Raw genomic sequence first — 16,562 nt, 5'->3', positions numbered from 1 at the left:
GAGTCCCTCATTCAGGGCTCATTCAGTCATTGGCCGAGTATTTCATGAGCACCTGTATGTGCCCGTGTGTGGAGCTTACATTCCAGTGGGAGCACGAAGACCATGAAATAAATAAAGCAAATGCATGATGAACGCGATGAAGAAGAATAAAGGGGGCGGGGGGACGAGGTGTTCAAAAGGCCCACTGAGAAGGTGACATCTGACCAGAGACAACCTGCTCCCCAGGGACCACGCAAGGATAAGCAAGATAAGAAGGAGGAAGCGTGGTCACAGCTCCTGAAGCGTGGAAAGCACTTGGCAAAGGTTTGCAGTGTTCCTACAGGCGCGGGACAGCCGTTGCGTGGTCTCTGAAGGAACAGTGGGAGAACCCCATGTCCCCGACCGTGGGAAAGGAAGCCAGCCCCGGCACTCTAACTCAGTCCATCATGGCTGAGACAGTGCCTCTCCCCGGAAAGGTGCTCAATCAGTACCAGTGGGCGGAGTGAATGACGCCAGACCGTACCTCCCATGAGACCAAGAGGGGACGTGAAATAGCGCTTGGAGATCACAGGCCTGGGCGTTCCAGGTGGGGCTTGGTTTTCATGTGACTGTTCCTCGGCATCTTGGGTTATTTTAATATTCCTGATGCCTGTGAATGAGCATATCCTAGAAGTTTCCAGAAGTCTTAGAACAGAGCTGGCATAGCTCTAGGGAACAATAAAGTCACTCCTTCCCATCTGGACAGCTGGGAACTGGGCTAGGACAGCTTCAATCCCGTGGGGCAGCCCAGGCCCACCAACCCTGTTTCCGAATGGCAACAGCGCCACCTGCTGGAGGAACAAGGCAGCTCGTGCACAGGCCACCATTTTTATTCCACCTGGAACGGGTGGGAGGAGGGGGCCGGTCATCATTCAGGAGAGCAGGGATTTTCATTCTCAAAGCTCATGTGCCCCTCAGAGAGGTGGGCTGGGAGAGATTGTCATCCTGTCTTTATTCGGGGCCAAGCAGGGGGATGGGGTGCTTAACTCCAGGCCTCACTGTCCCCTGCTTTAGCTGGTCTGTCCCCTCTGTGGGTCCTGTGTGAAGAGATGGCCATGTCCACTCTCATGAGGTGTGAACTCCCACTCCACCTTCCCTGGCTCTGCTGGGCCCCTCAGTGGAGAGAACCGTAGGAGCACGCATGAGGCCCGAAATCCCACGTGACATAGTGACCCTCGTTATTCACCCCCACGACGGTGGGATTATACAGTATCTACAACCAAACTAGGTCAGTCACCAGAGGATCAAAGCGAGGGATCCGACCAGGTCACAGTGAGCTCATAATTAACTGCAGGCAGGCACAGAATTCAGTTTCAAAATTTCCTCACAGGAAGGCAAAAAGGGAAATCAGTTGGGTTATGCAGTTCCTCTTGTCAGACAAAAGGCAGCGGACCTCACATTTGTCTGATAGAATTCAAGAAAAAATGATCAAAATACATCCTTATAGAAAGCCTTGGGCAAGATGCAGGATAATTCAAGACCAAGGTTTCTCAGCTCGGGTTTTGTACAAGACATAGCAGCATCTGGGGCCGCGTGGGGAACAGGGAGGCAGCCTCTCCACAGGGCCCTGAGGCTGTGTGGTCCCCTGCACTCGAGAGCCTGAGGGGACATGGGTGAGAAGCTGCTCAGCGAGTGACCCCCTCTCAGGGGAAGGAGCCTTAGGGTTGTGTCTGGGCAGGAATCTGACTTCTTCAGAGTCTATTCCCTTGGCTTCACATGAGCTTGCCAAATTTAGTTTGGTCTGGATTATGGCTCCATCTTTGGCCTCACATAGTGCCTGTTCTTTTCAAGGACAGAAGCCAAGGCTCAGGAAGGCCCCAGGCCCCACGCCAGTGGGCACCTCCCCTGCAGGCCCAAGTCAAGTCTGGTGTGGGGAATGCTGCCTGCAGCCCTCCCTCCATGGGAAGGCACCCTCCTTGTCTATGCGGCTGATAGAGGCTTAAGGGGTGTGCCTTCCCCGGGGGCGGTGGGGGGAGGACTGCTGGAGGGATGTCGGGCCTTTGCACAGTGGGGCATATTTAGGTCAGATAGATATGTCCCTAAAACCTCTGATAGATAATGTCCCTAAAACCTCTATGTGACCACCTTTGTTCCCACCTCATCTTGTCCCTTGTTCTGGCCGGCAAGGGCCTGAGCCTTTTTTTTTTTTTTTTTTTTTTTTTTTTTTTTTTTGGCACACGGAGCACCAGTAGGGAGGCCAGGACACCTTTGGCTGCTGGGGATAAGGGACTTGTGAGGCAAATGTCAGCCTAAAGAGCCTCCCTCCAGAGTGGCGCGCTGGTGCCCTCTAGCGGGAGCAGATCGCAGTGCAGCCGGTGTCCCCCATGTGGCTGCTGCCCCAGGCTCTGTGGAGCTGGGATCCACTGCTGCGGTTAACAAGCAATGAGGACGGTAGTGACCACATCACTGGGACGTGGCGGGCTAACCCCAGTCCACCTTCACGCAGCTCCCAACAGAGATGCCCAAAGTGCAGGCGGGATCCCTGGGATTCCATTCTAGATCCAACTGTGTGGGCCTCAGCTTTGGCCCCATTCTGTGGCATCACTGCCTGGAACCATGACTGATGAACCCCCAAGTCCGTGTCACCGCACTCAGAGCCTCCAGCTGCCCTCCCCCATCAGCAGTGTGGGGGAACCGTGCTTGCCCAAGCTCACTGGAGGCGGCCGAGTGTTCGCAGATGCTAAGATGTGTCTGTTGGCTATCACCCAGGCCCTCAGTTATCACGATAGGCAGGCAGACCTCGGGGACAGTCAACACCACCAGCATCAGACCTTATTATCCACCTAAACACCTTTTATGTGTGAAGAACTATACCCAGAAGACAGGGGCACCTATCTGCCTTGTTCCCAGGTCCTTGGGTGCTTCTAGGGACTTGGCCCCAGAAGTCCCAGCGATAGGGGTCCCCGAGGATCCCTCTGTGGAAATACAACCAGGCAGGGCCATCGGGGATAGGGGTCCTCAGCTTTGACTGGAGGGGAGTTTGGGCAGGTACCCAGGTAACAGCATCTGACCTGACCGAGGCAATACTACCTAGGACCGCTCCTGACATGCACCCCATGTGCGACTCCCAGTGAGAGATAAGCCAGAGCTCCTTCGAATAGTCATTAAGACTGGGGGGTCCCTGGAGTCAATGTTCCCTACTTAGCCATTCATTCAAGTCCCAGAGAACATTTTCTGTAGCAGCATGGAGGAGGCAGGCGAAGTCTGCAGGGAGAGGGCCCAGACCTCACTCACGAGGACAGGGACCTGGGCACGTTCCAAGACCTCAGTGGATGCCTTTTAAAGCCTTAAAACCTCAGACAGTACTGAACTGTGTACACACACACACACACACATTGTATTTTCCTGGACACGCAGACTACGATTAAGTTTAATTTATAAATCAGGCACAGTAAGAGATCAACAACAATAAGATAAAACAATTATACTGTCATTAAAATTATAGGGATGTGGTTTCTCTCTCAAAATCTCACTGTACCGTACTCAACCCTTCCCGTGACCATGTGAGGTGGTAACAGGTCTGCGTGAGGAGAGGCAGTGAGGTGGAGGACGCAGGCCTGTGACGTCAGGTTAGGCTGTCACTGACATCTGCTCCTGCACCTCAGCTGACCTCAGATAACCGAGACCAGGGAAAGAGAAGCTTCAGATACGGTTAACTACTGAAATTAACCACTAGCCTGCAGAGGAGGTTAACTAATGGTGGTTAACTAGCATAGGTGTCTACGTACTCCTCAAACTCGGACTTTTGTTGGAGAAATCATCCCAACATGCTCTCCTAGGGCCTCTGCCACTGCCATGGTACTGTTTGCCACTGTGACAGCTGGGTTTGGGGATCAGGAAGCCTGTCAGCCTTGCCCTAACAGTGCCTGTATGAAGTACAAAAGGTGCCAGGAGTGTTACCAGCTATAACTCTAGGAGTTTGACTCTTACTGGTAATTTTGATAAAATGGCAGAATGCCCTGTGATGCTTTAAAAAAATATACATTCCTGGGTATGAGTCAGTGGGTGTGGTCACCGGCCCCAGTGACCCCTGCCTGCTGACAGTCACACCGTTGCGCAGTCCCTTCTGCACTGGGCCAGGGTTGGTGTGTTTGCAACTGATATACGGCATGTGGCAGAGGGAGAGCATGTCACTTCTGAGACTCCGGTACGAAAGATTGAGACTTCTATGTTGGATGCTCTCTCTCTCTCAGATCACTTGCTTGGAGGAAGACCACTGCCATGTTTGTGAGGACACTTGGCAGTTTAGGAAGAGGCCCGCAGGGTAAGGAAATGAGGCGTTGAGCCAACAAACAAGGTGGAACCGGGGGAGGTGGGTGAGGGGCCATGATGGAAGGAGGCCCTCTGGCCCCAGTCAAGCCTTCAGATGGCTGCAGCCTTGGCCATCAGCTGGACAACAGCTTCAGGAGAGACCCCTTGAGCCAGAACCCCCAGCCAAGCAGTTCCCAGATTCCTGGCCCCATGAATGTACATGGGATGGTAAATGTCTGTTTTTTGTTTTTTGTTTTTTAAGCTGTTAGATGTTGAAGCATTTATTATGCAGTAGGAGATAATTCATGCAGTGGGTCTAGGTTAAGACCAGAAAGCTGTAGACTTAAAAGCTTCCCAGACAGATCTCATATGCAGCCCAGGTTCAGTACCATGGGTTTAGGGCCCTAACTGCTCCGAGTTTTCCAGGGGTAAAGCTGACTCACAGTGGCATGTGTGCATGGAAGCACCAAAGCCCGGATGGCTGTGTGGACCCCCACTGCATATAGAGATGACGGTGGGGAAGACCTCCACAACCAGAAGCCCCTAAGACTGTAAGTGTCAGATGCGGCCCCGGAGAACCAGGAGTGCTTGCTGACTTATTGTTCCCTGGAAGAAAGAGAGAAAATGTGGAATATGTGCTTGCCTGATGATTCTCACCATCGGATTAGTAGTAGAACCATTTCCTCTAATGAAACAATTCATAGTAGACTGGTTTAGAGACAACAGCAGAGCAGTTCTGGGTGAGGCCAAGTAGGGGCCACTGAAACTGCTTCTCCAGCCTCCCCACTCCTAGTAGGACCCCCAAGGCAGCTCTGAAAAATCCAAGAGCTTCACAGTTTGCAGACCTGTGATCTAGTCCAACTGAGTCATTCTACCGATGAGTAAACTGAGGCGGAGGGAGGGGAGGTGACAGCATTTCTGGGGTGGAAGTCTGCAGCTTGATTCTCCTGACTTCTAGTGCAATCTTTCTGCACTGCTGGGAGGTCACTTAGGAAAAGTGCCCAGGGTGGGACACAGGGAACTGCTCCCTCTCCCGTCTCTGAACCAGGCCAGGGGAGCCCACCCCAGGAGGGAGCACCAGGCACTGTTCTCAATGCTGCACATGAACTCAGTACTCAATCTTCGCCAACCCCCCTCTGAAGTAGGGACTGCCATTATCTTCATTTTACACAGGAGGAAACTGAGGCAGAACAAGGATAAGTAGTTAGCCCATTTCCTTGGCTTAGTCAATGGCAGGACCAGGATGCCATGAAGTCTATATCTGGGGTCCATATGCCAAGCCCTTAACTCCTGAGCTCTGCTGCCTCCCCCAGCCAGGGGCACAGCTCTTCCTGCCCTTCAAACGTAAATGAAAGTCCCTCCACTCTGCTCTGCTCCCCAGGGAGCTAGGAGACAGGCACCAAATAGGAGAAAGAGGTCATACGAGTTACCTTCCTGGCTAGGATGTCCCCCGCTTCTGGCCAAAGGGTGAACACCTCACCTAGGGCAGGGGAATTTGGATTCTCACTTGGATCTGTGTCTCTCAAACAACTTTTTCTATCAACCACGAATGCTGTAAGCATTTAGGAATGGAGCAATAAAATAGTAATTTCTGAGTACGTTATCCTTTTATCTTTTGCACCAAAGCTAGCTTTATATTAGCGGTGATAACTGAATACAGATCCAGCCCAGAGGATGCTCCGTGCACTGGGATATTCCATGCCATTGACCTACACACCATGGCTGAAGATACGGATTCTTTTTCTCCCAAACTTACAAGAAAGTTGTAAGGACGATACAAAGAACTTCCCTATGCTCCTCACTCAGAGTTCCCGACTATTAAAGCTCACCATTTGCTCTTCAGTTCATCTGTGCATCTCCATACCCATTATTTTTATTTTCTCTAAACATTTGAGGACAAGCTGCAGACAGGAAGCCCCATATTCCTCAAATCCTCTACTGTGTATTTCTCAGAAACAAGGACACTTCACTATAGAGCCGTCATCTAGCCCTTCAGGTCAGGACACCGACACCCAGGCGTCACTACTGTCCCCTTCCCCAGATCCCCATTCACATTCTCCAACTGTCTGATAAAGTCTTCTGGTCCAGGATCTCAGCAAAGAACACACATGGCTTTCAGTCTGCCTCTTTAGGCTCCTCCGACCTGGAAGATTCCTTGGTCTTTTCTTGTCTTTCATATACAAGCAGTTCAAGGGAATGTCCTTACATTTGTTTCCTTATGATCAGACTCGGGCCATGCTTTCTTAGCAGGAGACCCCTTGGAAATGCTGTTGGATTTCCCGTGCAGCACACCAGACAGCACACGGTGGCTACCCATCCCGTTGCTAATGATGTTAACCTCAGTCATATGGTCAAATTAGACTCTGGCAGGTTTCTCCACCAGAAGGTCACACATTTCCCTTTGTAATGAGGTGAGCCCTATCTGTGCTCCAGTCTGGTGCCTGGAAGAGAATTTCTAGACTACAACATAGGGGGAGTAGTCTACACAGAGCCAAGTGGTCTCAGTGAGTTACGGGGACAGAGTTCAAAATTCAGGGAGTCTGAGGCAACTAGAATTTTCAAGGCAGAGCACCAGAGAAGAGAAATCCAGAAATCTGCAGACCATCGTGTCTCTGACTGAGCACTAATTTGTGCATGTGTGTGGGGAAACTTCCAGAGCCAGTAGAAGGCTTCCTAAAAGGAATGGACAGAAAAATCCTCTGAGATCACACAGGGCTAGAAACATTCTGTGTTCCCAGTGGATGAGGTTGAAACACTTCTATTGGGTAGCAATCTCAGAAGGGTATTGACTCAGTAGTGGAGTAAGAGGTATCATAGACTAAAGGCCTTCCACCTAACAAGGCTTTAAAAACAAGCCTTGAAAAGATCAAACTCTTCTGAAGTAACTTAACTGTGTTCCAGAACAATCCCCTGGATGCGTAAATGAATACCAACAAAATCCAGCACCCAACAATGTAAAATTCCCAATACCTGGCAACTAATCTAAAATCACCAGGACGCATACAAAAATATTTCCAGGAGAAAAATCAATGAATACAAACAGACACTTAGATGACATGGATGGCAGAAGCAGTAGAGAAGAACCTTAAAACAGTTATTATCAATATATTCCTTATGCTCAAGAAGATTGGGGAAAGCATGGGCAGGAAGAAGAGAGACATGGAAGACAGAGAAAAAAAGATCTAAACGGAATTTCTAGACATGAACAACACAATATCCGAAATGAACAATATCCTAGATGGTATTAATGCTAGGTTAGGCTTTGCAAAAAAAGACTAATGAACTTGAAGACACAGCAATGGGAACTATTCAAAACGAAGCACACTGAGAAGAAAGACTTAAAAAAAAATTAGCAGAGTTTGAGGAGCCATGGGAAAATAGGAAGAAACACAGCAGACGTATCACTGGAATCCCAGCAGTGGGAGGACATGGTGGCTGAAGGTTATCCAAATTGGATTAATAGATCTAAGATCTAAGAAAGACAATAAACGCCAAGTAGAAAAAACAAAGAAAAAACCAGCTCAAGGCCCATCCTCTTCAGATTGCTGAGACCTTGACTGGGCATTTGATCGTCTCCCATTAATGGGCCTGAGGCATGGACACTGAACCCCCCAAATGGGACAAGCACAAAGGGAGGAGGGAGAGAATGGGTGAAGGTGAAGTGGCATGAGATTCAGGTGGGAAGGAAAGCAGGATATGGTGAGTGTGGTGGCAGATCACTGGCGGGGTGGGCTCAGTCACCTTGGAGACTGTTTCTTACTCGGCTGTGGCAGGTCCCAGTGCCATGCCCGGATGCAGATTCCTACTATTTCTGCACCAGAAACATCTAGAGAACTCAGATCTGCTCTTTGCTGAGTGGATCCTATTGTCCCAGAGCCTGGCTTAATTCAGGGAAAGGAGCCCAATCGATGATAATATCAGCAAGCACAGAGGATACCTGGAGGCTGGCAGGACAACTCCACTTTCAAAAGCCTAAAAATAGCCCTGACCATGCTGGAAATCCCAGCAGTCCCACGTCCCACTAGAACACACCGCAGGACGCCTCACCTGCAGAGACTTCAGGTCAAGGGACAGAAAATTTCCAAGGGCTCCGAGTTGCCAGAGCACGGCCCCGTTTCACCTCTGGGAGCTCTCAGGCCTGCCACCGATGCCTACAGCACAGCCAAGAGTGTGCTGCCACACGCATCACCATGGGACTGGCCGTCGGCGGGCACCTACCCCTACCCATTTACTGCTTCAGGGACACCCAGTCCCACCCTGCTGGAGCAAGGGGCCAAAAGAACATGTAGGCTCTGCCCACACCGAGGATCCAGACCTGGCTGGAGGGGTTGGAGACTCTGCTCCTGTACTTACCTGCCAGGCTGGAAGAACCTTCTCGATGTCGTTCAGGTTGATGCTATCCCCGTCTTCTAGCTTCCCTTTTCCACACCTGAATCAGAAAAGACAGAAAGGCACTGAAAAGTTGGCAGGTTTATGCATCCTATCCCGGCCCGGCAAGCAGAAAGAGCAGACACCTGGCCCTGCCTCCCGAAGGCCTGCAGGACTAGTCAGTCCCATCCCGAGGAAACAGCCCTGGAGAAGCATGCCCTCCTTCCCCAGGCCTGGCAACATGGGCCCTGCCTCGAGAATGAAGGACGTTGTACGGGTGGGAGTGCTGGGATGAGTCCAGGGGCAGGGATCACTAATGTGACATCCATTGGGGAGGTTAACAGAGGTCCCAGAGCTCCCTTTGATCCTTCCAGGCAAAGATGCTAAGTTCCTTCTGACGAATACCCCCAAACCTGTCACAGCTCCTGCAAAAGCCCATCATCTCCCGCATTATACCAGAGGGACAACAAATGAACAGAAAGACTAAGCAACTTTCTTGAGGTCACACAGGCCGGCAACAGGGATTTCTCCTTCCTCAGCCTCCCTCTGGGCCAATCCAGCAAGCCCTCTCAGATGCCAATGCTTTGTCTTCATGCCCTCTGCAGGCAGCCCTATCATCAGGCTGCAGACACTGGCCTTGATTTGCTATCCATCACCCACGTCTCCTGCGATTGAAAGACTCTGGGACTGGACTGCCAGGCTGGAACCCCAGCTGCATCCCTTACTAACTGGGTGATCCTATGACTCTCTTAACCTCTCTGGAGGTTCTGAGGATCAAGAGTAGTGGCAGGAGGATTAAATCAGTTCATGTATCTAAGCACTTAGAATCATGCTTGGTATTCACATACGTGCACACCCGTACGCCCCCATATACACACATCTGTATTTATATACCATATTCAATGGTACACATATTATTATGGTAACTACGGGCAATAATTACATCAAATTCTAATAAGATAAATACGGTAAATACATTATTCCCACTAGGGCTACTACTCCTAGTACTAACATGATTTACAACTATCTTACTACTATTCCTACTATTACTGTTTTGCTACTATTTCACTGCCACTGTCTTGGCTGCTGCCGGGGGAAGAGCGCCAGCACAGAGACTGATTAAGAGCCTAGACTTTGTAGCTGACCTCAGCCCACGCAAGTTACTCACTTCTCTGTGCCTCCTAGTTCCCGCAATCTGTCGAAGTGAGGATAATAATGCTCCCGCCTCCGTAGGTTGAGTGAGTTTTAAATGGCGTGAGGCGAACACTTGAAACGGTGCTCAGGATGGATTAGTGACCACTGCTCTCATTGTTATTATTAGAGACCCAGGCACCGTGAGGGCTGCCCGGTGTGATAGCTACAGAATTTTCCAGCTGCAGAATTAATGCAACTCTCAAATTTCAGAGCATGTATTTGTTCAATATTTACTGAGCGTCTATTTTTCTGGCCCTGTCAACTTCCCTTGGAGTCATGGAAAAGAAATCTGGTGTAGTTCCTGCCCTCCACAACTCACAGTTCTTGGGAAACAAACCCTCAACTCATCTAACAGGGCAGTGAGCCCCATCACCAGTAGGGGGCAGCATGTGATAAGCATCTTGAAAGCCTTACAGACAGAGGAGCCCAGTGGCCGCATATCCCAGAAAGGCTTGGGTGGAAGAGGGTAGGAGGACATCTACCCCCCCCCCCCCCCCCCCCCCCCCCCCCCCCCCCCCCCCCCCGTTCAACAAGTGTTTCTGTGTAGGCTCCGGCTCGGGTTGGGCCCCAGTGTAAACAGTGCATAGACTGGGCCTCTCAGGGGCAACAGGGGGCAGCACGGGAACCACGAGGAATGCTGCCCAGACCGTCCAGAGGCATCCAGAATGGTCTGGGGCAGAGGGAGGGAGGCGGGTCCTGAGCTGGCCAAGCAGAGAACGCGGGAGAATGTCCTGGGCAGAGGGCAGCAAGGCAGTGGCCTGGAGCTAAGCCCAAGTATGGGATGTCAGCGTTCCTGCCGGCAGAGTGTGGCAGATGGGGGTGGGTAAGGGGGCAAGATGGTGCTAAGAGGGCTGGTTCTGGGAGGTGGAGCTGGGGTGGGAGAGGCACGTCAGCCCGGCTGCAGCCTCCTGATGCCCTGGGCTGCAAGCACACAGGGAGGCGGAAAGAGGTCTGGAAACATCCGGCTGCCTTCTCACTGCAGGCTGGCCAGTGAAGGTACCGATGGCTTGCCTCTGGATTTCATACACAGCATGGCAATGGGAGGGAGGAAGCTGGGGACCATTGGCTGACTGCAATGGCTGACACCCTCTCCCCCGGGTCACGTGTGCCACCCCCCATCTCTGGACTCCCAGCTGCCCCAGGCTCCAAGCACACACTAGGCACCAGCTTAGCTCAGCACAGGCCCGGTCTTTCATCCTCACCTCAGCGGCCCCTGGGGGCAGAAGGAGACCGTGTGCAAGGGGGGCTGCTGTCCCCTTAGACCCATCCTGTCTGGGGTTCAGAACTCCCTGGAGGAACTGCAGGTTCGGAGGGCAGAAGGTTGCCACAGACCAGCTGAGTCACTGCTGCCAACAGGGTTTCCAAGGCAACAGCCTTCTCTGATTTCTGTCCCTCCATGGAAACATGGTCTGCGGGAAGCCTTGGCAACCAACCTTGGTCCCCTGCTTCTGAGGGATGCTGCAGTGGCTGGGCATGTGGCGTCCGTCCCCAGTATGGCTGGCCTCTAAGGGTGACACAGTTCCTGCCACAAGGTGGCCACTGGACGGTACACTCAGGATCCCCATCCCCCACCCCGAACCTGGGGGGCCCGGGTCTCACCTCTGCTCTATCCCATTCTAAGAGGGCACCTCCATGCTGAAGGCCACCTCTCCTCTCTACCCAAGCAAAAATGCTCTAGGGAGTTCTGATGGAACCCACACGGGGGGACAATGGAAAAAGGAGCCGTAATGAGAGCCTGGGGTCCCCTGGGAAAGTACAGGCAAGTGATGGGTCTCTCCCCAGAAAAATTTCCACAAGCACATGAGTTTGCATGGAATTTTAAGGAGCTTAAGCTGCTTCGAAGATACTCTGGTGTGGTGACCTGAGCACTGGATAGCATCAGAAGGCATTAAATCATGGCTTGTCTACTTGGGCAAGTTAGTCTGCCTCTCTGAGCTACGTTTCTCTCATATCTGGAATAGGGACAAAAGCACCTCCCTCCCCAGGCTGTTGCTCAAGGCCCTGGTGAGACCAGAGTGTCAGAGAAGGGGTGCCTGCTGGGGAGTGGGGTGGGGAGCAGGTGAGAGGCAGTTACGTTTAACATAACCAATAATCTCAGTTATGTTCACATCTGCAGTGACAGGAGTCAGGAGTGGACAGGAAGGGACTGGAAGGAAAAGTAAAAGTCATCAGCATAATAAAAAAAAAAGAAAAGAGGAGAACAACCAGTGTTGGGAAAGATGTGGAAAAATCAGAAGCCCTGAGCATTGCTGGTGGGAAAATACACAGCCTCAGTGGAAAATCGTTTGGCAGTTCCTCACAAGCTTAAAACATGGAATTACTATGGGTGGTATTGTGATTTATAGAAGATCTATTTGGTCTTCTTCCCCAGTCCTGGTACAGAGCTCCTAAAATCCTTGGAATTCCTTAAGCCAAGACAGAGATAATGGCATCTTTTGTTATGTTAATGTAGCGACTCTGGCAAAAACACTTAGGGAACCTAAGGGGCCTGTTTGACAGGGGACCTAACTTTGTGATGGGAGGGTTAGAATTTCCAGTCCTAACTCTGACTTCAGGGAGGGGAAAGGGGCCAATGGCCAGTGATTCAATCAGTCATGACTATGTAATGAAGTTCCCAAAAAAGCCCCAAAGGAGAGGCTTTGGAGGGCCTCGGGGAGGAGCTCACGCAGGGATTCTGGGAGACTGGCACTCTGGACAGGGCATGAAGCTTGGCAGCTTTCCCCATTCTTCTCCTATGCATCTCTTCCATCTGGCCGTTCCTGAGTTATATGCCTTTATATCAACCAGTCATCTAGTGAGTACAGTGTTTTCCCAACTCCCGTGCCCCTCACGCCCCAGCAAATCCATAGAAGCCAGGGAGGGGGTCGCTGGACCTACAACCTAGAGTCAGAGATCTGAAGCACAGGTGACGACCTGGCCTTCTGTAATGGGGGAAAGGGACAGTATGTAGGACTGAGCTCTCAGCCTAAGCCTGTGGGGTCTGATGGTGTTTCCAGGTAGACTGGGTTAGAATTGAGCCAAATCGTGGGACACTCAGCTGGTATCAAAAAACTGCTTGGTGGTGTTGGAGGAAAAAACAAACACATGACAGAACTGGTGTCAGAATTGGACCATATGACTAAGCAATTTCATCCCCAGGCCCATACCCAAAAGAACTGAAAACAGGGACTGAAACAAGTACTTGGATACGAAGGTTCATGACCGAATCATTCACAATAGCCAGGGCATGGAGAGAACACAAATCCCTATTAGCAGATGAATGGACAAACAGGGACAGAGCCACGGGATGGAATATTACGCAGCCACAAAAAGGAACAAAGGGCTAATAGATGCTACATAATGTGGATGAACCTCAAAAAATTATGCTGAGGGAAAGAAGCCAGAGTGTAAAGACCTTGTATGATCCCATTTCAAGAAACTTCTAGAAGAGGTAAATTCACAGAAACAGAAAGCACACTGGTGGTCACCAGGTGTAAGAGAGGGCTGGGGCATAACTGCTTAGAGGATGTGATTCTATTCTGGGGTGTTGAAAATGTTCTGAAACTACAGGGAGGTGGTAGTTACCCCATATTATGAAAATACTAAGCGAAATGAAACTGGACACTTTAAAATGGTGAATGCATTGTTACGGGAATTCTAAATGAATAACAATTATTTTTTAAAAAAAGAAAGGCCAAAAAAAAAAAAAAACCATCTGTCTTATTCCCCTGGGTCAGTCACATTGCTGTCCTGAGGTCAGCCCAGGCCCGGGCGGATCATCAAGAGAAGAAGGCAACAGTGATATATGAAAAAAGCAGAGGATGGGACAACTTGGTATAAAAACAAACACTACCAGTGGTTCTCAAAGTGGGGGTCCCTGGTCCAGCGGGACCAGCATCCCCTGGGAACTTGTTAGGAATGCCCATTCTCGGGCCCTACCCCAGACCTCCCGAATCAGCGTTCAGGATGTTCTGGCTGTTTTACCAAGTCTCCCAGTGGCCCCGATCCAAAGTGAGACCCACTGCACTTGATCGTGGACAAGCAGAGCCGCAGTGGTCAGGAAGAGGAGCGGGCGGTGCGGGTGGAGGAGGCTGGACAGGGAAGGGTGGAGAGAGGCCCGTGAGTCTGCGGTTCTAGGCAGAGAGCTCTCCGGACATCAGCCACCTGGGTGTCCCCGGTGCAGCAGAGATGTCTGTCTGCCCACCTAGGGAAAGGCCCCTGTTAACCCCTGGATGGCTGCAACCCCTCCCACCCCTGTGTAAGAGCCCCTGGTCACCGCTTACCCTTCCCGGTCGATATGAGGCAGGGGCTGCTTGGGCGTATGTCTCAGCTTCCGGTGGAACTGGGTGAAGTCTAGCTTTTCGGGCTGCAGGTCCCAGGTGGCACCACTGGAGGATGAGAAAAGGTAAGGAGGTAAGGGGGCGGCCAGCCCAGTTCCTGATGGGCACCAGACAAGTAGGCACAAGCCTGGCAGGGAGTGTCCTCACAAAGAGGTGGGCAGGACGGGGAGGGCATCCACCAGCCAAGGGCAGGGTCGACAGAGACCCCTCACTCAGAATGGAGCCTGTGGTGTCAGCTCTGCTCACAGACACAGGGGCAGGAGGCTGCGTGCCAAGCCCTCACCTCTCTTCAACCTCGCTATGCCATAATGTGTGCCGGTAAAACACAAGTGTCGGTCTGCGGCCTATCCTACAGCGAGCGGTCCCTCTAAAACACCCCAGAGTTTGCTCTCACACCTACATGTGAGGAAGGCTGGAGAGAAAACCAGAAGCTTCTGACAGCAGCTCAAAATGGCGGCAAGGCGGCTCTGAGGAGATAAGGCAGGTGCCAGGAGGCCAGGTGCCATCAGCCCCAGGCCCAGGAGACCATGGTGCTTCCATTCTGTGCAAACTGGAGTCTGAGCCAGGGATAGGCCTGAAGCATGCCCAGTGTTGGCCAGCCCCAAGCCAGCGGCAGAGTGGAGCTAAAGGGTAACTACCATCCACAGTCCGAAGCCATCCCTCCCCAGAGGAATGAACAGATGGTATGTACCCATTAGCAAACCTTTCAAGGGCACCGTCCCCCCATACTGAGGTAGCCCTGGCCTATACCTGTTCTTCCAACTTAGTCTATCAGGAACCTTCCAGAGTCTGAACTCCTGAAAGCCCTTCCCTCCTCCGGACCTCCCTGCAGCCATAGCCTCCATCGTCGGCTATGCGCCATTTCCCTTTGCTCTGCCAACCACCAGTCCACCCCTCTGTCTTCTCTCCCGCTTCCCTGTGGTTGAACTATTAGCATCTGTCTTCTCTTCCCACCAACCCTCTCTCAGCCTCCCTTTCCTTCTCTTTCTCTCTTTCCCTTGGATTCTCTTTTCCCCTCATTTGCCTTCCTTTGATCTCCATTCTCTCTCTCTGAACTCCTTCCTCAGCGGTCTCATCCTTTCTACTTTGCCCCCTCTTTGTTTCTCTCTACTTCTTGATCAGTGAACGCTCAACATTTACTCAACTTCCAAAGACCCCATGGGGCTTCTGTAAGGACAAGAAGCCCCAGGCAGAGGCATACACCACGGGGAGCTTACCTGAAGGAATCAAAGGTGTTGGCTGCCCAGATATCCGTGCCCAGCATGTCCAGAGAGTTGTCTTTGCTGCCATTCTGGAAAAGACGGGGAATGAAAAGGGTGGTGTCATTTCCTAGTTCAGGACACTGAGAACAAGTGGGCAAAGGCCCATTCACAGAGAGGGCTGCAGAGGCCTTCCCTCTCCCCCCTCAGTTGGTCATTCTGGGCAGCCTGTGGGCTTGAGAGAGCCACTAGGGTGAGCATCCTTGCTGGTGCGCCCAGTAAGAGTCACAAGGACCCCTGGTGTCCCCCCAGGCATAGGCCCTCACTTTGATGGTGTCTGACAACTGCACAGGCAGGTATAGAAATAGCATGGGTCTCTGCTGCCCTCAGTCCATCGCTCTCTACTCAATGCTGCCACACTAATGAGCTGCTGCCACCATCGCCAGCCAGATAGCAGTGGCTTCTTCCCAGGCATGGAGATTCTGCAAAGCCAGACACGGTGGCAGGTCCATGTTGAGGGGCTGACTTCCTCTAGGGTTAAGCCCCCACTTCCCAAAACCAGGCAGCACAGAGAGGCCCCCATTGACCAAGGTTACATACACCAGCGATTAAATTCTCTAAGTCAACTCCCTCCAGTCTTTGTCCTCCAATGTCCCCTACATGATCTATCCCGTAGACAGAAAGCACTTTATTCCATCCAGTCTCTACAATTTGGCTTCTCTGCCCCTTGGCTAATGATCTCTCCAAGTTCTCTGGCAACTTGCCTTCACTCCTGATGTCATCCATCCCTCGTTACCCCTACAGTCCACGCTCATCATCAATACTTCCACCTCCAGTACATCTGAGAGTGTGCGCGACTCATGACCCAGAAGTCACACCCAGGAACAAACACTAGCGAAATGTGCACAGATGTTCCCCAGCAGCAGTGAAGCACAGAGGTACAGAACAGTCCTATGCCTAATACATCCACGCTTACCGGAAATTGACCAGACATATAAACTGGGGTATATTCACATACTGGACTATTACACGGCAGGGAGAATGAACAAATTAGAGCAACATACAACAGCAGAAGTCAATCCCCCAAAACACAAAGTAGAACAAAAGAACCCAGACACAAAAAAGTACCAACTCTATGACTTAATTTATATCAAGTTCAAGGATAGGCAAATTAACAAACTTGAGGAGATAGAGTTTAGATAGAAGCCGGGGG

At 51.4% G+C, this 16,562-nt stretch overlaps 1 protein-coding gene across 5 annotated transcripts in view; it reads right to left on the bottom strand.

Annotated features, from left to right (window-relative positions):
• The window catches only part of CTIF (cap binding complex dependent translation initiation factor), a 279,877-nt gene that overhangs the window by 158,132 nt on the left and 105,183 nt on the right, over positions 1–16,562 (bottom strand). For all 5 annotated transcript variants that reach the window (XM_045065609.1, XM_045065610.1, XM_045065611.1 and 2 more), the window contains 3 exons: positions 15,368–15,441; positions 14,094–14,198; positions 8,623–8,698 (listed from right to left, as the gene is read on the bottom strand). In XM_045065609.1, coding sequence (XP_044921544.1) covers positions 8,623–8,698; positions 14,094–14,198; positions 15,368–15,441 — 255 coding nt within the window. The remainder of the gene's footprint in view (positions 1–8,622; positions 8,699–14,093; positions 14,199–15,367; positions 15,442–16,562) is intronic.

The sequence above is a fragment of the Mustela putorius genome, unplaced genomic scaffold (genome assembly GCF_011764305.1).
Source record: "Mustela putorius furo isolate JIRA1106 unplaced genomic scaffold, ASM1176430v1.1 tig00003858_pilon_pilon_pilon, whole genome shotgun sequence".
Classification (NCBI taxonomy): domain Eukaryota; kingdom Metazoa; phylum Chordata; class Mammalia; order Carnivora; family Mustelidae; genus Mustela; species Mustela putorius.
Note: the sequence above shows the minus strand (reverse complement) of the source record. Positions and strands in the feature narration are given on the sequence as shown.